The sequence below is a fragment of the Oncorhynchus mykiss genome, chromosome 4 (assembly GCF_013265735.2).
Source record: "Oncorhynchus mykiss isolate Arlee chromosome 4, USDA_OmykA_1.1, whole genome shotgun sequence".
Classification (NCBI taxonomy): Eukaryota; Metazoa; Chordata; class Actinopteri; order Salmoniformes; family Salmonidae; genus Oncorhynchus; species Oncorhynchus mykiss.
In genome coordinates this window covers 25,197,680-25,223,447 of record NC_048568.1, presented here as the reverse complement: position 1 = coordinate 25,223,447, position 25,768 = coordinate 25,197,680, and the positions used below count along the sequence as shown (strand labels likewise).

The window sequence follows — 25,768 nt, the reverse complement described above, 5'->3', positions numbered from 1 at the left end:
CATGGGAAGTTGAGCCCGGGAATTTGGGGAATTTTGCTTAAATTCATCAAAGAAGTTATTACAGTGAGCCTTTTTTGTGGGACACACAAGGCAATTTTAGGTCTTGAGGAATATTTTAGTTAAACTATCCCCAATTCAATGGAATTGCAACCCTCTGCATGCACAGTGTATTCTTCCATCACATCTACAGCTGATTCTCAAGATCTTGCACACTAATGAGATGCTATTGAGCCCACACTACTACATTGTCGGAGCCAAGGACTACATGCTTTCTGGTAAATTCTGATTACAATACTGGGTGGGGTGAATATATTTTATTTGACATACATGATTTTTTGTTAACTAGTAAATAGTAACCTAAAGCAAAGTGTGTTTAAATATTTTCTAACTTTACTCATTCTTCTAATCTTTACAGGAAAATGCCACGAGCACTATCTGATGTGTGGAGACATCTCACTGCAGCTAATGTTGAAGTAAAAGTTGTGTACATTTGCAAATACTGTGCCAAATGTGAAGAATGCAACAAAGATGCAGAATCATCTGACCAAGGCATAAAGTTCCCTCAGCACTCACAACTAGCAACCTTCTGACAAAAGTCCCTATACTTCTATTGGAGGTGAAAATGATGAATAAGATACCTTATTGATAGCAACAGCTCATGGTCCTCCCGGAATCAGAAGTTTTTGTTGACTCAATGTAGTCAGAGAAATGCTGAAGAATGTCTTGCTCGAGCTGTGTATGCAACTGGTTCAACCCTGATGCTCACAGGCAATGAGTATTGGAAGAGATTTCTGACTGTTCTTTGCCCAGCATATACCCCTCCAACCAGACGTGCTTTATCTACTAATTTGCTGGATGCAGAGTTCAACAGAGTTCAAGTGAAGGTCAAGCAAATCATAGAGAAAGCAGATAATCATCTCTGATGGGTGGTTGTATGTTCGTGGGCAAGAAATAATTAACTACATCATCTCCACCCCTCAACCACTATTCTACAAAAGCACAGACAAAAGGGACAACAGACACACCGGTCTCTACACTGTAGATGAGCTGAAGGCAGTCATCAATGACCTTGGACCACAGAAGGTATTTGCACTGGTGACAGACAATGCTGCGAACATGAAGGCTGCTTCATGTTCGGTCTAAAGTGGTCAAAAGTGAAGGAGTCCTACCCTCACATTCATTGGCTGTGCTGCTCATGCATTGAATCTGCTCCTCAAGGACATAATGGCACTGAAAACAATGGATACACTCTACAAGAGAGCCAAGGAAATGGTTAGGTATGTAAACGGTCATCAAGTTATAGCAGCAATCTACCTCACCAAGCAAAGTGAGAAGAATAAGAGCACCACATTGAAGCTGCCCAGCAATACCCGTTGGGGTGGTGTTGTCATCATGTTTGACATTCTCCTGGAAGGGAAGGAGTCTCTCCAAAAAAATGGCCATATCACAGTCTGCCGATATGGAGAGCCCCATTGAGAGGATCCTCCTGGATGATGTATTTTGGGAGAGAGTGGTAAGCAGCCTGAAACTCCTGAAACCTATAGCAGTAGCCATTTTAGGGATTAAGAGAGACGATGCCATCCTGTCTGATGTTCAGACTCTGCTTGCAGATGTAAGAGAAGAAATCCGTAGTGCGCAGCCCACTTCACTGTTGCTCCAAGCAGAGGAAACTGCAGTTCTGAAATAAATCAAAAAGCGTGAAGACTTCTGCCTGAAGCCCATACATGCCGCAGCATACATGTTGGACCCCAAGTATGCTGGCAAGAGCATCCTGTCTGGTGCAGAGATCAACAAGGCCTATGGTGCCATCACTACTGCATCTCGCCACCTTGGCCTGGATGAGGGCAAGGTTCTTGGCAGTCTGTAAGTACACTTCCAAGCAAGGGTTTTGGGATGGAGATGCAATATGGCAGTTGTTCCAACACATCTCATCAGCCACCCGGTGAAAGGGACTTTGTGGATCTGAAGCTCTTTTCCCTGTTGCCTCCATCATCCTCCAAATCCCATCAATATCAGCCGCCTCAGTGCGCAACTAGTCCTTGTTTGGGAACACACACACACCAAGGCACGCAACAGGATGACCAATACAAAGGTTGAAAAATTGGTGGAAATCTGGGCAAACTTGAGGCTTTTTGAGCCTAACAACGAGCCATCCTCAACAAGGTTGGAAAATGACAGTGAAGACAGTCTGATGTTCAAGAGGTGGACATTGAGGAGGTCCAGGGAGAAGACATGGAAGCCTGAGAGGAAGACAACCAAAGCCTTAGTTTCTTGACTATAATTTTACAGATGTGTTGAAAATGTTTTGGGGAGATGCGATGGATCCTTGGGGATCATTTCCAAGTAAAGAGTCAACTCTTTTAATTACAGTTCAATTTGTAACTAAATAGTTTATTTTTCTATTGGAAGGATTTAATCATTTGCAATTTTCTACTTATGATAAGGTAAAAGGTTTCTGTTTCTTTCTCCATATATGGTAAATATATACACTGCAAAAAACATCTACATTTAAATGGTATTAATATTAATTTGCATATATTTCCGTTAATTCCCATATATTCCAGTTAATACCCATATATTCCATTTAATTCTCAAAGTTTCCACTTCTGAATTTTCCCAAAATAAAATAGCATTCATTGCTTAAGATCCTATGAGACCATTCTCATAGAACTTACACAATGTTTATTCCAAGCATCAATGTCAGTAATTTAATGTATTTTAAAGTGGAAATGACAGCGTTTTAACACCTTTGCAGATATGAAACAGATAATCATAATATCAGTCAAAAATATCAAATTCCCAGTTGATGCTTCAAAACCAACTTTATAAAAATAGGTTATATTTAGCTCAAACGTCCATGAAGTACACTAAGGCATTGTTGGCAGTGGATGCAAGGCATGGATGCAGTTCAATGCATGATTAATATAATTCACCAATACATTTCTTGATAGTCCAAAAAATATTGCTATCAGGTTGTAAATCACAGCTGGCCTGGTACAATGTTTGCTGCCTCCACCCATTCAGGATGATGCACTGTTTCAGTTTAATGACTCAATATTCAGAATAAAAACGGACAACTGTAACGAAGGCTGGGAATGTCAATACAATCCAACTAGCAAGGACAATGATCACAAGTCGGTCATAACATGGGTAATAGTCTAGAGCATGTGTCAAACACAAGGCGAGACACATTTTATTTTGGCCCACTACTAGAGGTCGACCGATTATGATTTTTCAACGCCGATACCGATACCGATTATTGGAGGACCAAAAAAGCCGATCCCGATTAAATCGGCAGATTTTTTAAAAATGTATTTGTAATAATGACAATTACAACAATACTGAATTAACACTTATTTTAACTTAATATACTACATCAATAAAATCAATTTAGCCTCAAGTAGATAATGAAACATGTTCAATTTGGTTTAAATAATGCAAAAACAAAGTGTTGGAGAAGAACGTAAATGTGCAATATGTGCTATGTAAGAAAGCTAACGTTTCAGTTCCTTGCTCAGAACATGAGAACATATGAAAGCTGGTGGTTCCTTTTAACATGAGTCTTCATGGCGGCAGGGTAGCCTAGTGGTTAGAGCGTTGGACTAGTAAACAGAAGGTTGCAAGTTCAAACCCTGAGCTGACAAGGTACAAATCTGTCTTTCTGCCACTGAACGAGGCAGTTAACCCACTGTTCCTACGCCGTCATTGAAAATAAGAATGTGTTCTTAACTGACTTGCCTGGTTAAATAAAGATTTAAAAAAATAATAATATATATATTTTTTTAATATTCCCAGGTAAGAAGTTTTAGGTTGTGGTTATTATAGGACTATTTCCCTCTATACCATTTGTATTTCATATAGCTTTGACTATTGGATGTTCTAATAGGCACTTTAGTATTGCCAGTGTAACAGTATAGCTTCCATCCCTCTCCTCGCTCCTCCCTGAGCTCGAACCAGCAACACAATGACAGCAGCCACCACATCGAAGCGTTACCCATGCAGAGCAAGGGAAAAAACCACCCCAAGGCTCAGAGCGAGTGAAGTTTGAAACGCTATTAGCGCGCGCTAACTAGCCAGCCATTTCACTTCGGTCACACCAGCCTCATCTCGGGAGTTGATAGGTTTGAAGTCATAAATAGCGCAATGCTTGACGCATAAGGAAGAGCTGCTGGTAAAACTCACGAAAGTGCTCAGTCAGATACTTAGATACTTGTATGCTCAGTCAGATTATATGCAACACAGGACACGCTAGATAATATCTAGCAATATCATCAACCATGTGTAGTTAACTTGTGATTATGATTGATTGTTTTTTATAAGATAAGTTTAATGCTAGCTAGCAACTTACCTTGGCTTACTGCATCTGCGTAACATGCAGTCTCCTTGTGGAGTGGAACGAGAGAGAGGCAGGTCGTTATTGCGTTGGATTAGTTAACTGTAAGGTTGCAAGATTGGATCCCCCGAGCTGACAAGGTGAAAATCTGTCTTTCTGCCACTGAACGAGGCAGTTAACCCACCGTTCCTAGGCCGTCATTGAAAATAAGAATGTGTTCTTAACTGACTTGCCTAGTTAAATAAAGATTAAATAAAAGGTGTAAAAACATTATTTTTTTTTAAATAAAAAAATGCTTTTCTTTTTTTTCTTAAAAAAGATTTTAAAAATAAAATAAAGGATAAATCGGCACACAAACAAAATACAGATTTCCGATTGTTATGAAAACTTGAAATCGGCCATTCCGATTAATCGGTCGACCCCTACCCCCTACCATACAGTCAGCGTTGCACTAGTCACAGCAAGCACTGCCAACATGCTGCACACCAAACGGCAGTGCGTTGCCACACGCACACATAACCCTCCTCCCAGAACCACAAACACATGAGCAAGCCAGTGCACTATATCATATCATCACTAATAGCACTGACCGAATCTCCTACCGGACCAACAGTTTAAACATGTTGAAGGCTAAACGTCCATGCCAAGTTTCAGGTTCCAACAGCTCATTGCTGTAACCTACAGAAAATGCAATAAAATCAAAAATTGTATTTGTCACATCTGCCAAATACAACAGGTGTAGGTAGACCTTACTGTGAAATTCTTACCTACAAGCCCTTGCCTACAAGCCCAACAATGCAGTTCAAGAAATAGAGTTAAGAAAATATTTACTAAATAAAATAAAAGTAGAATATAAAATAAAAACAAAATAACGAGGCTATATACAAGGAGTACCGAACTGAGTCAATGTGCAAGGGTACAGGTTGTAAATATGACATCAGATTTGTATTTATAAATTAAAACCAGTTCTTGCTTTTTGTCATTATGGGATATTGTGTGTAGATTGAAAACTATTTACTAAATTTTAAAATGAGGAAAAAGTCAAGGGATCTTAAACATTTCTGAATGCATTGTAAATCGCTACTAAAGAACAATAGACAACAGGACACACAAACCAGTATAAATTAGTCAACAGTTTATGAAATTCCAGCCTGATGCAGTGAATTCAACTTCAATTGTGCTGCTTTCATGTGTCCAGTTTACAGCGCATAGTAGAGGGAAAGTGTACATACCACAGTACTAGCTAGGCTACTAAAATGTTGCAGTCTGGCTTCGGTTTTTAAAGCTAGAGAATTAATAACAAAAAAAACTAAACCTGCATCAAAACACCATGCCAAGGAGAAACATGTGGGCCTATTACAGCAACAACTGAGCGGTAGCATAGGCTGGTACTCAACTACAGTACAATACATTGAGTCCACCATACAGAAATGCCTAGTGGTTAGAGCGTTGGGCAAGTAACCGAAAGGTTGCTGGATCAAATCCCAGAGCTGACAAGGTAAAAATCTGTTGTTCTACCCCTGAACAAGGCAGTTAACCCACTGTTCCCCGGTAGGCCGTCATTGTAAATAAGAATTTGTTCTTAACTGACTTGCCTAGTTAAATAACTTAAATAACTAGGCAAGATGATCTTATATAATTATTTAGAAAGCTAAAAACACAGAGCCTAACATTAGCTAGCTAGCTGCTAGGATGATGTCATTGAATGTGTTGTTGAGTGACCAACTTTTTCCCCTCAGATAATTTTTCGGTAGCTACAGTTGAAGTCGGAAGTTTACATACACTTAGGTTAGAGTTAATAAAAATAGTTTTTCAACCACTCCACAAATTTCTTGTTAACAAACTATAGTTTTGGCAAGTCTTTTAGGACATCTACTTTGTGCATGATACAAGTAATTTCTCCAACAATTGTTTACAGACAGATTATTTCACTGTATCACAAGTTTACATACACTAAGTTGACTGTGCCTTTAAACAGCTTGGAAAATTCCATAAAATTATGTCATGACTTCTGATAAATGATGTCAACTAGCCTGAGTCAATTGGAGGTGTACCTGTGGATGTATTTCAAGGCTGACCTTCAAACTCAGTGTCTCTTTGCTTGACAGCATGGGATTTTTTTATGTGTTTTATTTTTTAAATCAGACAAAATTGTAGACCTCCACCAGTCAGTCTGGTTCATCCTTGGGAGCAATTTCCAAACGCCTGAAGGTACCACGTTCATCTGTACAAACAATAATACGCAAGTATAAACACCATGGGAGCACGCAGATGTCAAACCACTCAGGAAGGAGACGCGTTCTGATGAAACAAAAATACAACTGTTTGACCATAATGACCATCGTTATGTTTGGAGGAAAAAACGAGGAGGCTTGCAAGCCGAAGAACACCATTCCAACCGTGAAGCACGGTGGTGGCAGCATCATGCAGCATCATGAGAAATCACGCTTCGCCATCTGGCAGTCCAATGGACGAATCTAGGTTTGGCGGATGCCAGGAAAACACCACCTGCCCAAATGCATTGTGCCAACTGTAAAGTTTGGTGGAGGAGGAATAATGGTCTGGGGCTGTTTTTCATGGTTCGGGCTAGGCCCCTTAGTTCCAGTGATGGGTAATCTTAAACTACAGCATACAGTGACATTCTAGATGATTCTGTGCTTCCAACTTTGTGGCAACAGTTTGGGAAAGGCCCTTTCCTGTTTCAGCATGACAACGCCCCTGTGCACAAAGCAAAGTCCATTGAGAAATAGTTTGTTGAGATTGGTGTGGAAGAACTTGAACACCTTTGGCATGAACCCCGTAGAACACCTTTGGGATGAATTGGAACGCCGACTGCGAGCCAGGCCTAAATGCCCAACATCAGTGCCCAACCTCACTAATGCCCTTGTGGCTGAATGGAAGAAAGTCCCCGCAGCAATGTTCCAACATATAGTGGAAAGCCTTCCCAGAAGAGTGGAGGCTGTTATAGCAGGAAAGGGTGAACCAACTCCATATTATTGCCCATGATTTTGGAATGAGATGTTCGACAAGCAGGTGTCCACATACTTTAGGTCATGCAGTGTTAGTCAGAGAGGGAAAGTCAACTTTCCTTTCTACAGACACATAATGGAAAGTGTGTACATCTTCTCCATGGTCCTTGTGGGAGTTGTATTCATGAAAGAGGGAAACACAGAATGTGAATCTATTCATCATCCTGCGCCCTAGGAGACAGATTCCTCTACAGCAGGGTTCTCCAACTGGCGGGGGGCCATAGGCTGAATCTTGGCAATTATTTATTTTAAAAAATATACTGTTGAACATAAAAGACAAAAACACCAGGAAATTAGCTTAAATTAATTTTGGAAATCTATTCCTAAATATTCCCATGCATAATAGAGAGACACGTGATCATATACAATTTTAAGCAATGTTTGAAATGATTGTATAAGTCTATTATATTTGTTTGGGATTCTTGCGGTCAATTTGCAGTCTACAAATTATTTGTAATTACCTTCCGGCCCCCCGACCATCAACGCAAGAATGTTGATTCCTGCTCTACGGTCTCCATTGAGATGCTATCTGTGAGTGAGTTACCATGGTAACTGTCCAAGACAGATGCTGCAGGGGCAACAGAGACAGTCTCACCAGTCTGTTGCACCCAAACCATATCAAAGTTTATTTGTGACATGCTTGGTAAACAACAGGTGTAAATTAACAGTGAAATGCTTACTTACGGGCCCTTCCCAACAATGCAGAGAAATAAAAGAGAAAAGTAAAATACTCATTTACACCAGCTCTGTCAGGACGAATGGGCCAAAATTCACCCAACTTATTGTGGGAAGCTTGTGGAAGGCTACCCGAAACAGTTGACCCAAGTTAAACAATTTAAAGCCAATACACTCAATTAGTATTTGGTAGCATGTAAACTTCTGACCTACTGGGAATGTGATGAAAGAAATAAAAGCTGAAATAAAATCACTCCACTATTATTCTGACATTTCACATTCTTAAAATACAGTGGTGAATTTTTACTAGGATTAAACGTCAGGAATTGTGGAAAAACTGAGTTTAAATGTATTTGGCTAAGGTGTATGTAAACTTCCGAATTCAACTGTACTTCCTGTTTGAGTTTTTGCTTGTAAGCAGGAATCAGAAGGATAGAGTTATAGTCAGATTTTCCAAATGGAGGCCGAGGAAGAGCTTTGTATGCGTTTGTGTGTGGTTGAAAGTTATCTAGTTTATTTCATCTCTAGTTGCACAGGTGACATGCTGTCAGAAAGGAGGTAAAACGGATTTCAGTTTTCCTGCATTAAAATCACCAGGCCATCACCAACGCTTCTGCCATCACCAACGCTTCTGCTTCTGGGTGAGCATTTACTTGTTGGCTTCTGGCCCTATACAGCTCATTGAGTGCGGTCTTAGTGCCAGCATCAGTTTGTGGTGGTATATAGACAGCTAAGAAAAATATAGATGAAAACACTTTTGGTAAATAATATGGTCTACAGCTTATTATGAGGTATTCTAACTCAGACGAGCAGAACCTTGAGACTTCCTTAATATTAGAGCTGGTGCACCAACTGTTAACAAAGAGACACACACCTCTCCCCTTGAGCTTACCAGACACTGATGTTCTGTCCTGCCGATGCATAGAAAAACCACCTAGATGTTTATTATCAATGTCCTTGTTCAGCCACGACTCCAAGAAACCTAGTATATTACAGTTCTTCAGGTCCTGTTAAGAGAGGCGGGCACGCTGAGGAAACGACGTCGGTGAGTGCATAAACTGCCTCTACCCTCAGTTCTATTGGCGAACGTACAATCACCGGAGAACAAACTGGACGAGCTCCATTCGAGACTATCCAATTAAACCGCATTGCTCTTTTTTGAGTCTACGGGATTAGGGCCTGGTCCGGGGTGAGCAGTATGAAGTGCGCCTCATTGAAGTAGAAACTGACTCATTGAAGTAGAAATCTTCATCCAAATCAAGGTTAGTGATTGCTGTTCTGATGTCCAGAAGCTCTTTCGGTCATGGTGGAAACATTATGTCCCCCACTAAATTTGATTAGCGCAAAAAAACACAAAACAGCAGAGTTGGTCAGGAGCCCATAAAATGGCTGCTTTCCATTACAGACCCTTTCTACTTGTTTGGAGGCTCGGGGCTATGAACCAACCCCCACAGAATTATATTCAAATGCCAGCCAAACATTTCTCTGGCAGAGATACTGTACATATGGTGGTTATTACGAGACAGCTAGGGCCAATAGGAAGTTGCAACATGCAGAGTGAGTTGCATAGGAGAAGCTGTAAAACAAAGACCATAACTAAACCACATGACTCACAGTCACATTCCACTATGGAGCATGCAAACTTAAGCGTTACTCTCTACAGTCTTTAAGACTATGACCATTGCCACATAATCCCATACTGTAATATGGTAATACCCTTGTTGGACAATTGCCCCTCCCTCCCTTTCACCCATTCTGCTTTTCCTTCCTCACCTCCCCTCCCAGTGAACCAGTGAGGTGCCCTTCTCTCAGGATGTCTAAATCCTTGGCACAAGGTGCTGGCTTATTTACTTCACCATCACCTCATGGTTGTAATTATCCTGTCCCCAAGATCAGACAAGCCCAGAGAAGGGGCAGCTATTCTGGGCCACAGGGGCGGGCAAGGCCCTGGCTTCACGCTGACTTCCAACGTACATCCATCTTCCACTCGGCCCTGATTACCATCATTCCATCCCAGATTGTAATCATTACGGGAGAGTAAAGATGTTGGTTTGACGTTGGTTGGTCCTTATCGTTGCCATGAGGACAAGCCCACCCCTTTTTTCTGCACAATTAAAAGGCTTAGCGACTGTTCTTAATTACACAGTTAACCCACTGTTCCCCGGTAGGCCGTCATTGTAAATAAGAATTTGTTCTTAACTGACTTGCCTAGTTAAATAAAGGTTAAAAAAAACAAAAAAACTTGGCAATACAACTCACTTTCTCTCCCTCATTCCTTCTCTTCTCTGACTCATTGTCATCCTCAATGTCTCCAGAATAGGCCTTGGTGTATAGGTGTGTATATGTCTGTGTGTGGGAGGGTGTGTATAATGTATATAATTGTGTATGTGTGTGCGATCCCCCTCAGAGCTCATCCGATGTGATATCTGTGTGGGTGTGAGTGTGTTCTCTCTCACAGCTTGTCTCTCGCAATGATACAATCAGTAAATATGAATGAGGAAGTGTGTGTGTTTTGCCCGCAAAGCTCCTTTGCGGTCAAGCTGTGACAGGCCGCCTTTCCTGGTATGAGCTAACACCCATGCCCGGTGGGTATCTGCACCCTGTCCTACTCTCTCTGTGTCACCTCATTGTCTTACATCAGATAGCACATCTATTCTGCCTGCACTGTCTCGTATCTCGCAAAGGGTAATGGGATAGACAAAAGTAGTCTGGCGACAATGGGCTGCCATAACATTCAAAAATATTACCTAGGTGACATCGTCTGCCGAACCCCATTTCTGCCTCAAAACTGTTTTTTGAATTATGAATCATGAATTAATCTATGTTAAAACAATTAAAATTGTTTTTTTGGTGAGAAAGTGTCACCCCATTTTACATCTAGCTAAGGATTATTGTGCTTCAAATAGCAGTATTTCTGAAGTTTGACTATGGGCACAGAAGCTAGCATAAACATGTCTAACAGCTGAGCCAGTCACTGAAATCCTCTTTAAGTGAAATGCTGCTGCTGACCAACTAGCGACCTACTTAGTGCTGCACACACAATGTTGAATCATCCAACAAAAGCTAGCTAGCAAGCTACTGTAGCTAGTAGTGCTAATGCTTACATTATTATTGGTTTTCATGAAGCAGATTATCTTCTGCTACGAGACATTACAGTAGCTTCCCGAGTCAGCTGCTGTGCTCAGCTGACCCAACAATACGATCGTAGAGAAACATGCTGATCTACGGACTGATTTCTGATAACTGCCAGTGCTTCTTAATTGTGCATGAGCTGCACGTCTACAACTTCAGGGTAATTTAAACAGGATAAGCAAGCTTTTTATGTCAGTGACGGAAGAGCTACCTAGCTATCTATGTCAGTAAGCTAGCTACAACAGTTAGCTACACAGCTGACCAAGCCACTGCACTGGCGACCAACGTCCCTGCACAGAATCTGTGCAGGAGATAGCCACTGGTTAGTTTTTATTTTCTCACAATTGCAAACTATTAAATCACAATTTAGCAAGATAGCTATTCTGCATATTTCATACGAGAGCAGTGATATCAAAAATGTTGAACGATGTTTGCAATTTTGTAATGGTGGATGCTCAATATTTGAATGTCAGTTCAAAGTCTTAGAAGACAGATCAGTTGAGGGACCAGCGTCACGGAGGAATGACGCCATCTGATTGGAGACAATGGTGTCACCTATCAGAGCTAGTGACAGACGATGGTTGTCGTGACGACCTGTCTCATTGCGCTGCCAGTGTGTGATGAGATCACAAATACGGTTGAAGACTGTTGAAGACCGTTTTATTGTGTAGACTGTGTGTCCGGTCTGTCTCTGTCCATGTCAGTCTGCCACCCTACATGTCAGACTTGTCTCCTCAGAATGGTTTTCCCTAGTCCTATATCTAGTTTCAAATTCAACCTCATTCATAGTAAATTTAACATCCATCACAATGTAATTCACAAATTCAAATCATGACAGTTATAGACTACAGTGCATGTCCTGATCCCAATCCCACAACCTCATGATTGGCTATAAAACCAATAGATCACTCTCCCGTTCTCTCTCTCTCACACCCCTTTTTAAAACTGAATCACAGAGCTTTTACTCCTGGCCTGACCGTGACTGCTGGCTAATGACTAACTTGTAGCCTCTCTCTCAGCTGCTAGGTGTATAACAGAGTCAGCTGTGCCCATATGGCTGCCTGTATTCCTGCCTGGCCTAATAAAGGACTTGCATGTGACGCATAGTGGAAGCCAATACTAAATGTATCCATTCATTGAGAGTCCTGTTGGCAGATTGCATTACCGTCAGTTCGGAAGAGTCTGTGTCTGGGACTGGAGAAATATGTGAGAAGAAATATAATTACATATAGGATCATGTGAGCTGTGTATTGGTCATGGTAGGAGGCTGAGGTTGGCCTTTAAGTCAAACTAATTGATTTATTGTGATGATGGATGATGATGATTTCTTCCCATGAATCCCTGACTGAATGCCCCCCACTAGAAGTAGGGCCTCATATGGCAGTGAAGTGCCTTGAGGTCATAGAACCAAAACCCATTGTAAATGTTTGCAGAGTCACAACTCAAACGTGTGATGAGGATCTTTTTAAACACAGTGTAAACAGTTTCAAGTGGCCTGTGGCAATCTGCCTCCCAATCTAATTTTAGAATCTTAATTTTGAGATCCTGAATGGAGGACTTGTCATGAGGTTTCCAAAATGGGTTGTCATAAGGTTGACAAAAGAAGAATGGAGGGTTAGAGAGACTGGAAAGAGAACAGAGAAAATGTGCTGGCATGCATGACTGAGTTTGGAAAACACCCCACAGACTAGATTGTAGGCTATTCTTAAGTCTCTCTCTCACTCTGTATGTGGACTGGGCCAACTGAAACTTACTCAACCTGTAGAAATATGATGCCAATTGGCAAAGGTTGGATTCCTCTCTCGTACTGGGTGGGCACTCAGGCGACCAGCCCATGACCTACATTCCGTTGGCAATTATATGCGCTAACCTGATCATCATACCACGGGGGGAACAAAACAGACCAGTCTATACAGGAATTTTAAATTCAATCTGAATATTCTCCTACGTACTTGGGTAAAAAGTGAGAGAAAAAAATAAACGTATTGCGATTGTGCGAACATCGTGATTTCACGAGCGCCTGTGATTTCCAAAACTTCCCCTTTTGAAGTGCGCAGTCACTGCACTCAATCACTTTTCAGGGCATAACATTTAATTCTCAATTTTGTGTTACATAATCTCAAAAATATTGATTAATGAAAATGTGCATCCATGTCCTACCTGCGATATCCCATAGTTGTAACCGCACCAACGTTTTGCTGTCCCAGTTGATCACTTTGAGTGCAAAATCTACCCCAATAGTCGCTCTGTAGTGTTGGGAGAATAGCTGGTGGACATATCGTTTGATGATGCTGGTTTTCCCCACACCTAACTCCCCGATGACTAGGACTTTGAACAAGTATTCCTTACACTCCGATACCGAGCCGCCTGCCATGGTGTAAAACTCTTGAGTGACACTTACAACTTTCTCAAACTCAACAACTTCCTTTTTTTTCTGACTAGATGAGGAAAAATGAATCTGTCCTCTCTGTTTCTGTGTTGTTTGGAAATATGGTAACTACAATAGAAAGCGCTCTACTTCCCTCCTCCTTGTTGCTCAAAACCACCTGATAAGTCATAGGACCCGGAAATGTTTATTTTCGGTTCAACTTTTTTTCTCTACTCCAGTGTTTACATGGTAACCAGGGTGAGTCTGACAGAGAGACACACTTGCACTTTGTTTTTGTTGAGCGGTTCTGCTCATGCTAATTCCTGAAACGCACTTTTTGCTCCTCATATATGATGTTTTCTATTCATGCACATTTGACCTGTAATCAAAATGTCCAAACAAATAGTAGGGACCTATTTGGACCAAATGCATTGTAAAAGTTTATCGGGACTGCCATTTAACTGGCATTTAACAAATGAAAGCATAATGAAATCATGCAATCAACAGTCATCTTACTATAAAATATGTTTATTTTACAGCATTGTTCAACCTTGCCAAAAACATGTTGGCCTATCTCATTCAAGCTGAGACTGTGTAAAACGTGATCTTTCTGTTACTTTACATTTAAGAAATGTTAAAATCTTCAATCAACTTACACTAATAGACTAAATATAACATTTTGTAATAACAATTACAATACTATAGTACTATACATACTGTATATTCATGTTTATATACTTTGGATTTTCATTCTTACAGATAAAGTACTAATAAACTTATGATCAAGTAAACCAACTGCAATTTTATAGTACAAGATCTAAGCGAGATTGAAGCGTGTATAATCTTACCACAAGAAGCAACTAACTACCCATTGGTAAGCTTTACATCTTAATATTTCCAAGTGTATACAGTTGACTTGTAAAGTTTATCTGAAAAGTTACGCAAAATCAATGTCAACACACAGCTCTTCTAGAAGCATCTGTAAGACAAGTTTTAAAATGTATAAATAGTTTAACATTCTAAATATATAAACATTTACTGATATTACAAACATACCATCTGTGTGAAAAAATGAGAGATGGCTCAACAGTATTACAAACTTTGAAAACATACACAAGTAGATTCCCATTACAATGACACTGCGACCTCAGAAAAATATATATATCATCACACACACAGTATAGGGTGTCCAATCAGAAACACATCTTTTGACCTTTGGGTAAAATATGTTAGTTGTGTAGATAATCCTCAAAGAAAACTAATGGTCCAAGCCTCATATCTCTATCATAATCCATTCAAATGTTATTGGAGTATTTACCCTTATAGGATGGCCAGAATTAGGGTGACTAAATCAAGTGAGGCTAGAAAAAAAAGTGGTACAAAAATCAGGAAATGTACATTGTGTCAGATAGGCTGGATTATGTGCAAGAATTAAGGCTATGGTTACCTGACAGGTTCACTTTCCTGTTGAACTCGTCATTTTTCTTCCCGAATTCGCAGGGCCTTATAAAAATATAGATGGGATATTGATTTTGAGACATGTCATGTAGTATTTTCATATTTTAGTATACGCTTTTCATATTAATTCAAAATTCCTGTCATTTTTGAAGATTTGTCACCAAAACATGCTTATCTCTGTGAAATGTCAATGAAGCACAGAGCGTATACCAAGCTTTTTATTTTCAAAGCCCTTTACCTTTAATTCAGCTCGTCATGCATATTTTGGTTTTTGCGACCCGCGGAAACAACTTTGGAGACGACGACCACAAAATGTTAAATCCTCAAAAGTTGTTAGGAGAAACTTGCAACGCTACTGTATGTCAACGGAGCTCTGTGCTTATTATCGAATGTATTAGGTTAAGAAATCCGTCTTTTTGGTAATAATGTTAATGATATGTTAGAGACTGAATGATTCAGAACATGAAGAATAATATTTGTCTTGGTAAAAATGTATTGTATAACATAAAGAAGTGAAATTTCATCACCAAAACATGTTTTCAAACACTCTGGGCAATGTGGGTGGACACCCTACACAGTATGGAAAACAGAACCACATCTTCATAGCGTTCTGTGTGAACCAAACATGTCTCAAAATGTCATAGAATATGTTTAAACCTATATCATAACATTACTGTCGCCTACAATCAAACCCACCATATAATATAGAATACTGTACACAATCTCAGAATCTCCTGAAGTTGCCTTATCACCAGTCTCTGCAAAGTGTGATCAAAGAGCAATACAGTAAACATTAATGCAGAGAACTGGAAACCTACTTTCAATGGCACAATAACAAAACATGTTGCAAAGTATCTCACAGCGCAAATACTCAATCTCCAATTCAAGTATACTATGTTACAGTACCTTGGGGCCTTGTATGCAATGTCAGAGACACATAATACTGCATGAAAACATCAGTCTTATATAATATACTGTAGCATATCCTGCTGTTCATAAAGAAAGTTTATTTCCTATCAGAGAGCAAATGTTTGAGCTGCAATGAGGTCAGTAGTAAAAGTACTGGTAAGCTGAGGTGAATGCTTCTTATTGACGACTAAGTCTATGAAAAAAGGCAAAGGGTCTTGAAACAGCTGCGTCTGCTACACATAATATTATAAACTGCACAGGTACAGTATTGGACCAAACAGGCAGTGCATTCTGTGATCTGTAGTCTTTAGCCAGCTTTGTCCCTGTATCTCACTGAAATCATAGAAGTCTCAAGCACCTTATACACAGCAATAGGGCTTCCCTCCATTTGTCTCATAGGATATGTTAAATGCACAACAATAGCAAAACCAAACCATATAGCTGCAGCCATCATTGTGATTGCCAATCCATTTGGCTCAAGAACCAGGTAGTTTGGGCTCTGTTCCCAGTCTCAAAGTTTGCTGACAGGCTGGTGGGAACTCACAGCCCTTCAGAAACATGATTGCTACTATTCCATTTATTTATTTATTTCTCTCTTAGACTCCCCCTTGATATAAAAAGTATTGTATAATCCAAGCAAGCGAATGACAAAGCAAATGGAGAAATGTATAAATAAATAAATAATACAATTGTTGATGTTACCTCTTAGTAACATGGTGTGTCGGTGTGTGAGTCTGTGTGTGTGTGTGTGTCAGTGCCTGGTAGCTCTCACAGTGTCGAGGAGCTCTGTCTGAAGTCCTGGAGGATGACGGAGGAATAAGCGGAGCTTGGGGGGCTGCAGAAGACCGACTCAGAGACAGGGGAGCCGGGAACCGACCCGGCAGAACACACTGAGTCCCTGAAGGGGGAGGGGGGAGTCAAAGCCAAGGAGTCTTCCAGAGTCAGCTTACTCTGAGCCAGCTCCTCCTTCTCATCGTCCTCTTCCTCCTCCTCTGTGTAGCTGTGTAGGAGGTCCAGTGCCCCCCCCTCAGCCCCCTCCAGGGAGGAGATGAGGTCCTCCTCTCCAAAAGAAGCACCCCCTTGCAGGGGATGGGAAAGCTGGGAGAAGGTGAAGCTTTGGGGTTGGTTGGTGGAGCTGGCCTGAATGCCGGAGGCACCCATTGTGTCATTAAATCCAGGGACATTGGAGCTGTGCGTGTCCACCATCGCCCCCTGCAAATGCTCAGTGGTACAGTCCGTTAAGTGAGAATAAGAGGGTGGCTCCTCCGAGTCCTGCCCGTGGAGCATTCCAGAGTGGGAGTGGGAGGGAGTCCAGAGAGGGCGTGCTTCCCCCCCCTCGTCCTCCTCCTCCGCCAGGTTGTACAGAGCCTTGGTGCCGGGGTGGGGGAGGTGGGGGTCTGTGCCAGGGCCATGGTGGTGGGGGTCGCAGCTGTGGGGGTCGACGGTGGCGTTAGTTAGGGGCCTGATGACCGCCGTCTGATTCGAGCCGGCTTCCTGTTTCCTCACATGCACAGACAGTCTGTGCCACACATTCCCCCCCCTCTGAGGGTGTCTTGCACCTGGTTCAGACCATGACACAGACTTGCCATTAGAACTATGAACGAGATAAAGACTGCAGTTACTAACAGAGACAACCAGGGGGAAGGGTTAGACAACAGCAACAAAAAACAACATAGCACAATAGAACATAACAGCAGCATTTCAACATTTCTCTATGCATGTTAAAATACTTTAAAGACATTTTAACGACATTAAGAGGCAACAATGCTGTGGGTCATTCATTCATTCTAAGAGCCAATGCTTTTAATAATCATTCTGCGCACTTAACTAAATACTTAGTGATTCATCATTTCATAATGTTCTGTTTGAACAGAATTATGAACCCTAGATGGCTGAATTCAAAGCATTTTGAGCCGTCCACCAAATGTAGACCTGTCTATCTACAGTAAGTGCTTATCAAGCTGAGATGGGCAACATGCACTTGCAAAATGTGGTGCCTGTACTGTCTGACACAAAGTAATGACACAAGGTTTTAGTGCTGTGCTTAGCCGGCTAGGTTAGATTTGTCTCCCTTATGTGATTAGTGAGGGAGACAGAGAGGCATTCATGCTTTCGACACTGGGATAAATGTGAGGGCAATTCAGGATACACCAAAAGCACCTAATACAGGGGTGTGCACATCTTCTTCCCTTGAAGGCTGCAGTGTCTACTGGCTGTCATTCATACCTTGTAATCACCAACCAGTCTGGAGCTATAAAGAAAGATTAGTAGACCCTCCTACTAACCACTGAGCCCTTATTTTCCGAAGACACTGCAGCCCTCAAGAATAGGAGTTTGCCAAGCCCTGTGTCTAAAAATTAGCCTGTCAGAGTCAACCTCTGTCCGTTGGAAGAGTTTGAGAGGAGCATATTAGAGTAATGGTGAGAAACAACACTCAAAGACAACATTCTCTCATCTTCCGTCTCAATCCTTACTGTCAGTGTCTTTGTGGAACGCCTATTAGGAATCCACTTTAAATCTATACAATCTATTCTTTAATCATCATACATAAAGTATACACTCCCATTATTTAGTGTTAATCTTGCAATCGGACTAGCTTTGAAGATACACCCAGTTCTGAGTTAAATCAACATATATTACCTAAAGATTACATATGTTAATATCTAGAACATTTTGTTTTTAATTGGCTAATCTACCACACATTATATGTCATCATATTTGGGCAGAAAACTGTAGAATGAAAGAGTAGGGTCTACAGAAAATTGTTAATTGTAGTCACAAGACAACTTTTGGATCCAAATACGTGTGCAGGCCCTATTCTCTCCTTCTATATGCCATCCTATTTAGGCCCTGAGGTCTGAACGTCACTGAAGGTTACTCACTTGGTGCTTCCGTTTCTGTTCTTCTTCCTACGGAACATGTTGAGAATGCTCTTGCTCTGCTGAGCCGCCTGGCCGTCTCCCACATGCATCCTGACTACATCGGAAGTGGTGAAGGCGCTCCTCACGTTCCTCTCTGGCTTGGCGATGATGATATACATCTTGGGCGAGAACATGCACCCCAGCGCCACGGTGACGCTCAGGCTCACGGAGAAGGACGTGGTGATGATCTTGTAGTTGGAGCCGAAGTAGATGGGAACGAAGGCCAACCAGATGATACAGGTGGTGTACATGGTGAAGGCGATGTACTTGGCCTCGTTGAAGTTGGCCGGGACGTTGCGCGTCTTGAAGGCGTAGTAGGTACAGCTCATGATGAGCAGGCCGTTGTAGCCCAGCGGGGCCACCATGCCCACCGTGCTGGTGTTGCAGATGAGGTAGACCTCACGGATGCTGGGGTAGTACTTGACGGGCATGGGAGGCTCCAGGATGATCAGGGTTATCTCCAGGATGAGTTGCAGGCTGATGAGGAAGAAGGAGATGAATACCTGGGCCCAGGCCGACATGAAGCGGGGCTTCTTGGTGCAGATCTTCTTCTTGCTGCCGGCCAGGATGCGGGCGATGCGGTTGGTTTTGGTGACCAGGGCGGAGTAGCACATTGCGGCTGAGAGGCCGACTAGGAGGCGCTGCAGGTAGCAGGATGCCACAGTGGGATAGGCGATCAGGGTGAATGGGCAGATGTAGCCCAGTAAGACGCCCACCAGGATGATGTAGCACAGCTCACGACTGGACGACTTGACCACGGGCGTGTCGCGGTACACCACAAAGATTAAGATAACCCAGAGGGTGACCAGGATGCCCACGCAGGACAAACACACTGCCACGATGGACTCCACGTCTGACCAGTCCAGGTAATTCAGAGGCAGGGGCACACAACCTGCAGATGACAGAGGAAAGGAGAGATGCTGTTGTCTATCTAATCATTGAAGTGTATAAATTGTGGAAAAGAAATAGGAAGCTCTGTAAATGGAAAAGAGGGGAACATGGATAGACTAAAGAATTACTCAAGAACACACACATACGCTCCAAATCTGTCAGATTTTCCTCCCATGCTTATGCTGCAGAGTAAATTGTGTGTGTGTGTGTGTGTGTGTGTGTGTGTGTGTGTGTGTGTGTGTGGGGGGGGGGGGGGGGGGCTGTCCATCATGCCTCATTGGTGGTGATTTGTCATCTGACACACACTGAGAGTCGCAAGGGCTTAATGGGAGGAATGTGACATCCCCAGACTCAGCTTAAAACCCATGTATTACACAGTGCTCCTAGGTAATAGCATTACAGCGCCACCACAGGCCAGGCCTGCCTACATCTATGCCACCACAACCAGCCTAATTTAGTCATCAAAGCCAAATCACAAGAACTTTAACATTTCTGGCCTCCAAGCTTAGTTAATTAGGCTCACACACCGCCAATGGAAAAGGGAGGCAAATATGAAATGCACTTATCATCATCCTCTTTCTCAAAAATCTTCAAATCCCATATTTCTCTTCCCTACACAATCCTGTCAGAGCTTTAAGAAGACCTTTGAATAATTCCAGCATTACTTATAAAATATTCACTCCCTCCTCGCTCCTCGAGTTCACAACACCTCCCCTTCTCTAAATGTGGGTTTCCCCAGTAACCAAGAATGACATAGCTATGGGAACCAAAACAACTAGTCAGAAAAATATCCACCTTTCCACTTTTCCATTCGGATGTGGGAATTATATTCCCTATTAGTATTCCCCAGACATGCTTAGGAACACACAGGAAAGCGAGCAATTTCATCTCAGATGACAAACTGTTGGAAATCTATCCGTGTCCTCTGAAATAGCTAATGGGATTTTTCACCTAGCAGCTTGAGAGAAGAGAGCTCCCCTCAGTTGGAATCGCTGACAAAACAACTCCTGGGTCAGGGAGAAGGCACCGAGGGGAAGGGGGAAGACAGTGGAGAGAGAGAGAGCTGAGAAGAGAAGGCAAGAGGGAGGGGAAGATGAGACAGACAGACTGATAGACAGCAGGTAAGAGAGCAGGAGGTGAGATGAAAGGAGTTGGGGAAGGCAGAGCACATGACGGAGAGAGTAATGTCTTTAGGTGATAAGAGTATAGAAATCAAATATTAAAATATTTTCAAAAATTCTGTCGTCCCTTCTCGAAGCTATTGTTCTCAGAAACTCTGTTGTCTATTACATATGTTATATCCTTCATCAGAAACCAACGCTTCTTGGGCAGTTCTATCTCTCGATGCAGAAAAAGCTGTTGATAGACTAGAATGTTCATATCTTTGGTTGGTTTTGGAACCTATGGGACTTGGCTCCAATTTAATTAATATGATTAAAATAATATATGCCAATCCCTCAGCCATAGTAATAACGGGCAATACCTGCTCTGTTCCGTTCAGAAAAACTGGAAGTAGCAGACAAGGTGATCCCATCTCACCTCTGCTATTTTTTTTGTTGTTTCTGGAGCCCCTGGCCCAATTAATTCGACAATCAAAATAAAGTACACCGATATCTCTAAATTCTACAGATCACGCCATCTCCTTATACTCTGACAATATCTTACTTTATCTAGACCTTAGATTAAAACTATTGTTTGAAACTTTAACAGAATGTTCAAATCAATTAAATCCTCAGCAGATGGGATAACATTCCAGTTGCTTTAACCTGCAGAATATCGATTGTCAAAATGAATATATTGCCACGGCTGAATTTCTGTAGTTCAATGTTTCCCTTGACTCCCCCTTCTGGCTTTTGGGATAAAATCCATAGTTCGGTTTAAAAATGTATATGTCAAAGTAAGTGATCCCGGATAAAATTAACAAACCTACAAAGAGGGAAAGACGTAGCCATAATCCATACCAACATTTTCAATCTGTTTCCAGGCATTTAATCCCATCCTGAATTGGTTTAGACATGATCCTTCCACCCCCTGGCTAAGTATAGCAAGAAGTATGGTGTCTCCTATTGCCCTGGAAGCAGTGGTCTTCACTGATCTATCCCTTAAACTATGTAAACTACAGATTGGTTCTATTATTGTTTACACAATCTCTATTCGGTGGAAAATTTTAAAACAATTTAACTGGGAATCAAAATGGCATGCCCACAATCCAATAATTCACAATAATGCCTTGCGATCTGCAGGGCAGCCTTTAGCATCCCCCCAATGGTCTAAATGTGGAATCCATATCCTGATATCATGGACAGTAATGGATCGTAAACCCAACTACTAAACCATCCAATGATGTTAGTTTTTATATAAATTATCTGTGCTCTCTATAATATATAAACAACTTTTGGAAATCTCATTCTGAGCTAGCCATTAAAAAAGTAACTGGAACAGAATATGGAAAAATACAGTGAGCTCCAAAAGCAGTGACAATGTTGTTGTTGTTTGGCTCTGCACTCCAGCACTTTTGTTACAATACTATGACTGTGAGGTTAAAGTGCAGACTGTCAGCTTTAATTTGAGGGTATTTTCATCCATATGAGGTGAATCGTTTAGATTAAAGCACTTTTTCTACATGTTCCCCCCATTTTCGGGGACCAAACGTATTGGGACCAATTCATTTGTGTGTACTAAAGTAGTAAAAATGTAAGTATTTGGTCCCATATTCATAGCACACAATGACGACATCAAGCTTGTGACTCTACAAATTTGTTGAATGCATGTGCTGTTTGTTTTGCTTGTGTTTCAGATTATTTTGTACCCAAAAGAAATTAATGGTAAATAATGTATTTTGTCAAGAATAGAACGTCACTAGTTGTTTCTTTACATATTAAATGTATTGTTGCTTTTTGGCTCTGTGGTATGATAATTTGTATTTGTGTACTTTTTAAAACTTCTTATTTTTGAGTGGCATTCCACAGGTGGGTGCAAGCTATGAAATTAGAATTAATTTGTTTATTGTCTGTAGCCCCCCCCCCCCCCCCCCCAACAAGAGAATGACAAAATGAAGGGAGAACAAAGCAGAGTGCAGTCTGCAGGGAGTTGGGGACTGGGTTTAAGCAGAAACCTGGGATATATTGTCAGTATGTGGTGGTGGATTGGGAGACTAGGGAAGTGGGTGTTAGAGGAGATGAGGGTGGGCCAAGGCTGGGGGAGGTATAGATAGAGGGGATAGTGGCTGGGACGGACATACAGGTTAGAGAAGATGTTAGGGTTAGAGGGGGTAGGACCTGGAGGAGATACAGCCAGGTAGATCCATGTAGTCAGTCATCATGGCTCATAAATACATAGTTCCCAGTTAGTTAGTTACCTTCCAGCTCGTCATCGGGCCACCAGCCCAGGTCACAGGCTTGACAGGTGAACTCATCCCGGACAATCTCATTGTCCTTACAGGTAGTGCAGATCCAGCAGCAGCTCACCTCGCCCTTCCTGATCACCTGATCACACAGAGGTCAGAGGTCACAGGCTATCAGTCAAAACAGTAACAATACCCAAACCACAACAAATCACAACCCCCACACCACTAACCCCAATCAGATATAAAGACGGGTATTAGTGTCTAATATGGCCTTGATGGTGCAAGATTAGGCCCTTCGCACCCCTAGGAGCTAAAATGAATAAGTCAAGTCAGGTGCATTATTATTATTTTTTTTTGTATTATGTTTTTAACCTTTATTTAACTAGGCAAGTCAGTTAAGAACAAATTCTTATTGACAATGACGGCCTACCCCGGCCAAACCCTAACCCAAACGATGCTAGGCCAATTGTGTGCTGCCCTATGGGACTCCCAATCACAGTAGGGTTGTGATACAGCCTGGAATCGAACCAGGGTCTGTAGTGATGCCTATAGCACTGAGATGCAGTGCCTTAGACTGCTGCACCACTCGGGAGCCCATTTTATAAGAACCTATATGGTGTAACAGTTTTTCCTTAGCGGTACACAAATGATATTCCAAAAGACAAGCTCAGCTGCATTTACTTTGTCCTGTTCCCAGAGTGTATGTTACCAGAGCAGTGATATGTAAAACAGGGTGATGCACAGCACAGGGCTGTAAACAAAGCTTTAGCGGGCCCAACTAAAGCAGACAGGAGAGTGGTCATGCTCCCTATGGTGGGCTTATGGCCAGGCTGAATAATACTGGCCCTGGTTGAAGAGACTCAAGGTGTTTCTATACCTGCATTGCTTGCTGTTTGGGGTTTTAGGCTGGGTTTCTGTACAGCACTTTGAGATATCAGCTGATGTAAGAAGGGCTTTATAAATACATTTGGTTTGATTTGATTTGAGTTTCCTCAAGATAATATAGGCTTCACTGCATTTTGTTAATACACAATGAAAGTATACCTTTTCAACCAGGAATGGAATCTGCTCATCAATTCCTAAGCTAGGGATCAATTTACAGAGCAAACTTAGTTCAAATAAGATTAAACAAAAGCATTAAAGCAGAAAAATAGTGAAAGTAGTTGTGCACTAAACTGCGTTCTGGGTATTCCTGACAGACTGGTTCAGGACCTATCCCAATCCAGCCTGGCCCAGCCTGGCTCAGCGTGGTTTTTCAGTGTCTGTACCTTGATCTGTCCCCTGGAGCAGGGCTCGCTGCAGACAGAGCGGACCATGTCACTGTTGTTCATCCACAGCTTCCAGTCATCGATGTTCAGAATGCCCTCGTGCCACGAGCCCACCTGCTGGTAGTCATAGCTACCGTCTCCCACACTTTGCAGGTTCATGATGTCATACCTGAGAGGGGGAAAGGAGACGGTAAATGGGTGAGAGAGAGAGGGGGGGGGAGACATGGAGAGGGACAGGGAGAGATTAAGGGAGAGAGAGAGAGAGAGACACACAGAGCAAGGACAAAATGGAGAAAGAGAAATTAAGAGTGAATTAGTGGCATGGCAGGTGTTTTAATGATAACCCCTAAATACTTTGCTTAGAGCAGATCCCTTTATTCAAAATCACTAACAGTTTATAGACTATATGGTTGGAAGTTTTGCCAATCAATTTCAGGTAAAGCCACTCAGAGGGGTACAGAACGTCACCTTTGGGCTTAGAACCCAGATCTATTTTGATTATGAGGCCATGCCTAAGTACTAGCTCTGACCTCTGGCTGAAAAACAGATGACTGGGGGTGTTTTTCACCTGTCTTTCAGGGAATGTCTGTAGCTGGCTGGCAACAAGATCTCATATTCTCCATTCGAAATTCATCTTATTATTTTCGATGCATTAATTCCACGTGGTTAAAGGGTTAAAATAATTCAAAGGTTAACAGTTCATGTATTCATTCTGAGTGGTTAAGGTGTGTGAGTGTGTGTGTGTGTGTGTATGTGTGTGTGTGTGTGTGTGTGTGTGTGCCCATGCATATGTTTTCATAGTTATTTCACACAAAATCTGCTCGCCAACAATTCTCCATAGCAACCCTCAACCCCCTCTTCCTCCTCCTCCTACTCCATCCATCGCCCTCACCTGCCAGGAGTGTCCCCGTTCTCATCGAAGTACACATCCTCCCCTGATACCCCTCTGAAGGTGGTCTTGAGCAGGTAATCCAGCAGCTTACTGCCATCGATGGGGTCCATGGCCTCACACAGGCCTGGCTGGCCAGGGCACAGCTCACTGTGCATGTCATGGAGACCGTGGGCCATGGCATAGATGGCATTAATAACGAAGCCCATCTTACTGTCCTGGACGTAGTTCTCATGAAGACTCTCATTGCCTAGGGATTGGTGAGAAATTTACAGAATGTCAAAATGGGGGATTGGTTGATGTTGTTTTCCTAAGGAGGCAAACATTTTGTTTGTTTGTGCTGAATTTACAGTGTCGTATCAATGGGAACATTTTATCACGCAGAATATTGTACTACAAGAGAATTATACAACTTCTTTCTCCAACCCATGAGGAACTGAGTTTTGAATTATAATTGGATCAAAACGTACAACAAAAACATCTCTCTTTTGCAGCACAATAGAATTGGCACACACCATACAGTAAATCACAATAAGATGTCCAAAGGCT

General features: G+C 41.9%; 2 protein-coding genes across 4 annotated transcripts in view; both read right to left on the bottom strand.

The window, feature by feature from the left end:
• The window catches only part of LOC110522381 (ras-related protein Rab-32), a 30,440-nt gene extending 16,714 nt beyond the window's left edge, over positions 1-13,726 (bottom strand). Inside the window, exon 1 of the mRNA XM_021600742.2 lies at positions 13,330-13,726. Within this exon, the coding sequence (XP_021456417.1) occupies positions 13,330-13,543 (214 nt within the window). The 5' untranslated portion in view covers positions 13,544-13,726. The remainder of the gene's footprint in view (positions 1-13,329) is intronic.
• A 321-nt stretch (positions 13,727-14,047) lies between these two features.
• Positions 14,048-25,768, bottom strand: part of LOC110522380 (metabotropic glutamate receptor 1) — a 42,410-nt gene continuing 30,689 nt past the window's right edge. For 2 of the 3 annotated variants that reach the window (XM_021600739.2, XM_021600740.2), the window contains 5 exons: positions 25,223-25,469; positions 24,331-24,499; positions 23,075-23,201; positions 18,787-19,717; positions 14,048-17,498 (listed from right to left, as the gene is read on the bottom strand). In XM_021600739.2, the coding sequence (XP_021456414.2) occupies positions 16,673-17,498; positions 18,787-19,717; positions 23,075-23,201; positions 24,331-24,499; positions 25,223-25,469 (2,300 nt within the window). In that variant the 3' untranslated portion in view covers positions 14,048-16,672. The remainder of the gene's footprint in view (positions 17,499-18,786; positions 19,718-23,074; positions 23,202-24,330; positions 24,500-25,222; positions 25,470-25,768) is intronic. The other variant, XM_021600741.2, reaches the window with a different exon arrangement.